This window comes from Plasmodium yoelii (genome assembly GCF_900002385.2).
Source record: "Plasmodium yoelii strain 17X genome assembly, chromosome: 8".
Classification (NCBI taxonomy): Eukaryota; Apicomplexa; class Aconoidasida; order Haemosporida; family Plasmodiidae; genus Plasmodium; species Plasmodium yoelii.
In genome coordinates, this window is record NC_036180.2 from 233,630 (window position 1) to 241,665 (window position 8,036).

The 8,036-nt window shown below is 23.0% G+C and overlaps 1 protein-coding gene across 1 annotated transcript; it reads left to right on the plus strand.

The window, feature by feature from the left end:
• Positions 1 to 440: 440 nt before the first annotated feature.
• PY17X_0804700 (conserved Plasmodium protein, unknown function) lies at positions 441 to 6,728 on the plus strand (the record flags this gene model as incomplete). The annotated part of the gene is made up of 1 exon (XM_724694.3): positions 441 to 6,728. The coding sequence occupies one exon, from the start codon at positions 441 to 443 to the stop codon at positions 6,726 to 6,728; it is 6,288 nt and encodes a 2,095-aa protein (XP_729787.3).
• Positions 6,729 to 8,036: the final 1,308 nt, after the last annotated feature.

The window sequence follows — 8,036 nt, forward strand, 5'->3', positions numbered from 1 at the left end:
TAACAATGGAATATTCAATATAAATGATAATTCTTTTTCATTTTGTTTAGTTGTAAAAAAATAATTAGTTTTATATTTTATTTGTAAAATATCCACATATATATTTACATTGTTTGTGAAATATATGTAAAGAAATACAATTAGCAAAGCAATACATTTTTAAATAGTAATACTGCTTATTATTGCTATATTTTTTTTTGTTTTTTTTGTTTTTTTTTGTATTTTTTGTATTTTTGTATTTTTGTGGCATTTTATGTTGCAGTATATATATGTATCTATTTGGTTGTTATTTTTTGTAGTGTGTGTATGTATGTCCATGCATGTATATTTTCGTATAACATATTTGTATGTCCATATATATGCATTCATTTATGTATCCTTTTTTTGAAAGTATATATAATTTGTTTAAAGATAATAATTAATCACATATTGAAATAAAAATGACGAAAAGCAAAGATATCGAAGGCAACCGATTTTCTTTTTCGAAAAAAAAAAATTGGGCAAGAATAAATTTCACATTTTTAGTATTTGTACTTGGGATAAAAACACTCTTTTGTATATTATTATTTTTATATCATCAAATAGTACTATTTTTTATATTTTTCATATCAACAACAATATCGTTATATGCATTAGTGATTAATACATTTACAAGCTTGATATTATATATAGTAGTATTATTTTCTATATTATCTTCAATAGGGTTATCATCTTTAGGAATAGTACACATTGATTATATATTTAATATTTTTTATGATGATTTTATATTTTCTCTATTTTATTCTCTCGTTCCATTATTTGTATTAGAATTATTTTCTTCTATTATTTACACATGTATTAAAAAAAGGAAAAAAGGATATATAGAAAGACGATTAAGAGCGTTAAAAATAATAATTGATGAAAATAAAAATAAAGAATATCAAGAAAACCTTTTATTTTTACAAATAGATTTGGAGAATAACCAACTAAGCACATATGACAAAAATTATAAATATTATTTAACTCATTATAAAAATAAAAAATATATATGTATAGAAAAAAAAACAGATTATTCTACTGATGAAGATGATAGTAATCAATATTTATTAAGTTTTGAAGATGTTGATCACCGAAAAAATAAAAATGTAACAAAAATTACTCCTATATCATATGATAATATAAGTGAAGATTTGAGTTTTGTTCATTCTGGAATTAAAAAATATGAAAAAAAACATGGATCCAATAATAAGAAAAATAAAAAAAAAAGCCAAAATAAAGAAGCTAAAGTAGATAAAAAAAACATATCAAATGAAAATGATAAAACTGAAGAAATAGATAAATATAATTTGACTTATAATTTTGAATTAGAACAAAATACACAAGAAAGTTCTATCAGCTTTCAAAATATATCACATGTGCAGGATAAATGTGAAAATAAAATCATATTAAATAATTTATGTGAAAAAAAAGACATGTCCAATGTAAATATATCAAACGACCAAAATTCTGAGACTTCAAAATATTTGAGTTCGTTATCATGTATTAAAAATGAAGAAATTAGTGAAAACAAGGATACAGAAAATCTTCGAAAAAGTTCAAATAACAATAAATCTTATTTAGATTCCAAAGAAATTACTATTGTTGATACTTATAAAAAATTGATAACAAAACCATTGATGCTTTCTGAGCATGAAAATATATCTATCAAAAATGAGGATAATAAAAATGATTTAGAAAATCATTCAAATAAAAAAGACTCTAAAGAAGTAAATAACAAGGAAGAAGAAAATGTAATAATCGATAAATTTATTAAAAAAAACGAAGAATCACAGGAAATAAATGAAGATTCATATATAGAGACAGTAAAAGAAATTCAAACATTATCTGAAGAAAAAAACAATCATAAAGAAATTAACCAAAATAACCAACTCGAAGTTAAAAAAAATAATAAAACAAAAGTCTCATCAAACAAAAATTTAACACACAAGGAAAGATCTAGAACATCATCAAGTAACTTTATACAAAATGAAGGGGAAAATAAAATTAAAAAAATTGAAAAAAAAAAAAAAAATAACAAAAATACAGGATCAACATTGGAATTAAATACTTCTGTTTTGGTAAAGAAACAAGAAGATACAATGATTAATATTGGTGAAAATAATAATAAACAAAATGAAACATGCGATCAAAATAAAATTAGAAATATAACCCCTGATTATTTTACATCCATAAAAAAATCAAAGAAAGATATTAATAATTGTATATCTTTGGAAGAAAAACAGAAAAATGAATTATTAGTAAATGATTTCTTAAAGGATGAAAAAATGAAACAATCAAAAACAATTTTAAAAGTTAATAACACATCACTAAATGTTACTTCCCTACCAATTATTAATACTACTATTAATAATATGCACCAAATTATGAATCACAATAAAAATGTTATAAATGATTGTGGCCCAGTAAAGGAAAGCTCAAATACAATTGACCGAACAAAACCCATAGTTAATAAAACGAAGCTAGTTACTAATATTAATACCTTAAAAAAAAATAATGTTGATATAAATTTTACAAAGGAAAAGGAGGGAAAAATTAATAATGATGAAGAAAAAAATATATTAAATGTAAAAAATTTATCTGAAAAAAAAACCTCTGAAAATTCAAAGCACCATGAAAAAAAAAGAAGTACTAGTAATCATATGAAAAAGGAAATGAAAATAAATAAAGAAAAAAATAACAAAGAATGTGAAAATGTTTTAAAGGAACAAAATAAGACATTGATAAAAAATAAAAAAATAGATCCATTTACCATTTTGAATAAAAATGAAACTAAATTAATTAGTGAAAATAATTCAAATAAAATAAGTGAAAATGATGCTAAAACATCGTCCCAATCAAAAGACATAAATTCTGTTGAAGATTCAACGATAAATAATTCATGTGTAACGAATAAAAATTTATCTGTTGGTGATAGTTTACCATATACAGACAATTCTAGTAATATAATTAATTCTTCGCATCAGAACCACATCCAAAAGGGGGGCGAAAAAATAGGAACGGAAAAAAGTGGAGAAGTGGAAGAAGTGGGAAATGTAAAAAAAGGTAAAGAAATAAAAGAAGTGGAAAATGTGAAAGAGGTTGGAAAAGTAGAAAAAGGTGAAGAAACGAAAGAGGTTGAAGAAGTAGAAAAAAGTGAAGAAATAAAAGAAGTGGAAAATGTGAAAGAGGTTGGAAAAGTAGAAAAAGGTGAAGAAACGAAAGAGGTTGAAGAAGTAGAAAAAAGTGAAGAAATAAAAGAAGTGGAAAATGTGAAAGAGGTTGGAAAAGTAGAAAACAGTGAAGAAGTGAAAAAAGTGGAAAAGGTAGAAAAAAATGAAGAAATAAAAGAAGTGGAAAAAATAGAAAAAGGTGAAGAAATAAAAGAAATGGAAAAAGTGAAAGAAGTTGAAGAAGTAGAAACAAATGAAGAAACGAAAGAGATTGAAAGGGTGAAAGAAACTGAAGAAGTGAAAGAGGTTGAAGTAGAAAAAGGTGGAGAAGTGAAAGAGGTTGAAGTAGAAAAAGGTGGAGAATTGAAAGAGATTGAAAAGGTGAAAGAAACTGAAGAAGTGAAAGAGGTTGAAAAAGTAGAAAAAAGTGAAGAAATAAAAGAAGTGAAAAAGGTAGAAAAAGTTGAAGAAGTTGAAAAAGTAGAAAAAAGTGAAGAGGCGAAAGAGGTTGACGAAGTGAAAGAAGTGAAAAAGGTAGAAAAGGTTGAAGAAGTGAAAGAGATTGTAGAAATAAAAGAAGTGGAAAAAGTAGAAAACAGTGAAGAAGTGAAAGAGATTGAAAAGGTGAAAGAAGTGGAAAAAGGTGAAGAAATAAAAGAAATGGAAAAAGTGAAAGAAATTGAAGAAGTAGAAAAAAATGAAGAAATAAAAGAAGTGGAAAAGGTAGAAAAAGGTGAAGAAGTGAAAGAAGACAAACTCACTGAGCCTCAAATAAAGCAGGCAGGAGAGAACGAAACGAAGGAAATTAAGGAAGGAAACCATAATGATAAGATTGATCAAAAAGGGAAGAACGAAGAAATAATTGAAGACAAAAAGATGTTAGAAACAGAGGATAAAAATATAAGTGAAGAAATAAAAGACGAAATAAAGATCATTAAATTGGAAATGAAAAACGATGAATACTCATCAGACAAAAATAAAACCCAATTTAACAAAAGCAATGATATTCTTCACAACATTTTTTTTAAAAGTTCCATATTAAACGATCCTATCGTAAGTGATAAGAACAACCAGAAACATGTGGTCACACAAAGTGAAGGAGATAAAAATAGTGATGAAAATAATAATAGTTTCTCCTTCAAAAAACATGAATCAAATAATTATAAAAAAAAATTAGAAAGTAAGACATGCTTAAACAATTTAAAAATTATAGAAAATAGTAATAATGTTATAAATTCAAATTTGAATAGCGATCATGTTGAAGATTTTAAATCTGAAAATAATCCAAATAAGGTTTCTCAAAATGCATATAATTTTTTATTATATAGCAATGAAAGTAATAAAAATGAACCCATATCTTCTAGTAATTTAGGTAGTTTATCAGTAAGTAATTATTTTGATAATAATAATACAGAACAATATATTAAGCCTTATGATGATGTATGTGATAGCTCAAATGAATTTAACAGCAATTCTCTTAATATCAAAAACTGTAATACATTATTAGGAACATCACGATCTAATGATTGTACTGATGCTTCGAATTTCTTAGCTAATAAAAAGACTAGTAATAACAATAATAATGCAAAGATTAAGATCAGTAGTAGGGATAAAAGTCGAATTAATAAATGGCTTACCTTTAACAATGAAAATTCAAATAATGAAGCTTCTAATGTTAATTCTGTAAATTCAAGTGAATCTCCAAATTCAAATTCACTATTTAAACAAAGAAAATCCTTTTTTGAAAATCTTAAAAAAGATAAATTATTAAACAATAATAAAAATAAACCAGAAAATAATAACGAATTAAATATGTTGAATAAAAAAAATAATAAAAATTTACTAGAAATAAATAATTCTAATATTTTATTTAATGTATCTAAAAACGGTTCAAATGATTCTTCAAATAAAAAAATAAGTTCTGATGTCATTAAGAATGACAATAAATTAACATCACACAACGCAGAAGACACACATTTAACAATTTTAAAAACAAATATATATGATAATTATTACATGAAAAATGATAAAATTAAAAATAATGACAAGGAAACTAATGATATAAATACCAACATTAAACATGATAATAAGCAAGTCGAAGGAGACAAAAAATCCGATTTAAAAAACACAGACACATTTCCATCATCTGATGTCTCTAAAAAATTAACACCATTCTTTACCAAATTTGATACTTCTGAAACTACAAAAATCGAAAAAAACAAAAACAATTTAACTAATGAGTCTGATGTTATAGATGTAAATAAAATGACATTAAATAATTATATTATTGAATCAAGTTTGACTCAAAAAAATAATGAAAACACAATAGAATTAACGTCACAAATTGATGAACCTACTTTTAATACATTTTCTAAAACCGTTGAAGAAAAGGATGCAAATATATCTAGTAATAATGATATAGAAAATGATAAAAATTACAATCAGGAATTTAATAACAATAATAACATTGATATAAAAATAAGCGAAGTTGCAGAGTTACCGAAAAAAGATACAAATTTAGATATTATAAATCCTAATCCAAATGAAAATGAAAAGAATACAAATGTAACAACCGATAAAAAGGAAGATGACAATGCATCAACGGATAAAATATCATTTCCATTTTTCTTAGGAAATTTGAATCAAAAAAAGAAGCCAACCTTTAATGGTTCGACTGAATCTAGTAAAAATGAAGATACAAATAATGTTGAAACTATTGAAAAAACAAATAATAATAATGATAATAATAATGATAATAATAATGATAATAATAATGATAATAATAATGATAAAGATTTGACGAGTTTAATTAAATTGAATGATGTCAAAACAAAACACCAAGATGCAAAAAGTAGCGAAATAAATGACATCAAAAAACCTATGAATAAAGGTTTTGAAAAAACTGAGGGAGAAAATATTCTGACAGAAAAAGAGCCAACATTAGATTCATATGATAATGAAACAAATAACACTATTTCTAATATTGGAAAAATTGTAGAACCTCTATCTAATTCTTCTTTTCTTAGTTTAAAGATAAATGACTCGAATAAAATAAATCAAACTTTTAAAAGAGATGATATTACAGATGATGAAAAAAAAACAAATGCAAATATTGAAATTTATACAGGATTAATTGGCAAGATTTTATCAAGTAATAAAAATGAAGAAAATAGTAATGGTTTGTTAAATATATCTTCACCAAATTCAAACAATAAGGATGAATCTGACATTTTAGTAAAAAATGAAAAGATGAGTGAAGAAAAAGAGTTTACCCTAAGTAGCGTAATTGATAATATAAAGGATCCATTGGAACATATAGAATTCAAAGAAGATAAGGAAAAAAGTGAAATAAATGAACTATCAGGTGATATATTTGTTGATAATATTGAATCTGAAAACAAAAATAATGAAAACCCACAAGACACCAATTTTGAAAAAACAGAAACCTTAATCAGTGAAGGAAGAAGTTCATATGCATCAAACACAAAAAATTATAAAAACAATAAAAATAAAAAAAAAAAACGAAAAAATAAAATATAAGCAAAAAAAAACATATATATATAGAATATATGAATACGTTCAAAAAGTTCAAAAATCGATGAAAATGAACATTGTAAAATTGCAGTAATTGTTATGATCATTATAAAACGATTAAAATATATTTATGTGTGTATATAAATTCTTGAAACAATATTAATATTATAAACAAAACATAATTCAATAACCACATTGTAAATGTATTTTAAAATCTATGATCATATGTTATTTGCGTTGATAAGAACTTTTTTTTTTTACACTGTACATTATTATCCCTATTTTATTGATTCATTTGTTTGTTTTATATACTATATATTTTTTTGGGGATACTATTTAAATACAAATTATAATAATTAAGAGTATGTATATTGTATTGCTCTTATTTCATTGTCTTATATTTATATTTATTATTATGGAAACCATTTCACTTTCTTAACATCAATATATATATGTATATATACTGTCGTAATAATTTTTTTTTATGTAAATAACTAATATATATTATTATTAATGATTTTTTTATTTTAAAAAACAAAAAAATAATAAATTTACTCGATCGTAATTATTACAACGCAGGTATTTCATCGTTCTATAAAACTTTTACGTAATTCATTTTGTCAATTTTTTATTATTACCAAAAATGAACATTTTAATATTTTCTTAAAGTTATATATAATGAATGGGTAACATAAATAGCAATCATAATTATAGTATTATAATTCGTGTGAAACTTGCACAAATAAATTTTATTTTTGAGCTTTGCATATCTTTAAATTTTATATATATTTTCAAAACCTACATGAAAATAAAAGTGAGCATATCAAACAACCCACTAACCAGACTATTTTTATAATTATATATAAAAGGTGAAGGAAATTTTATTTGCACACAATTTTTAAGTATACTTTTTTTTGCGGTATATTACATGTATTTTTCTACACTTTTATACATAAATACTTACACATATGTATATTAGAACAGAAAATAAAATATATATTGTGATAATTTATTAATACATAATCAGAATTTTAATTTTATAATGGTAAAGTTTATACCAATTTTTTCCAAAATATGCTAAATGAATAAAAAACAAAGTTATTTTTATATCCATTTATGAATTTTGTGTATAGTATTTTAGTAATTAAATATTTATATCTATATAATAGTTTGAAAATACTTATTATCCTCATCATTTTATTTGTTTTAATAATACACAATGCATACTTTTTTATTTTGTGTACCAAAGAATATAATCTATTTAATTTTGTGTTATATTTTTTCCACCCTTAATTTTATTATTATATTAAAATG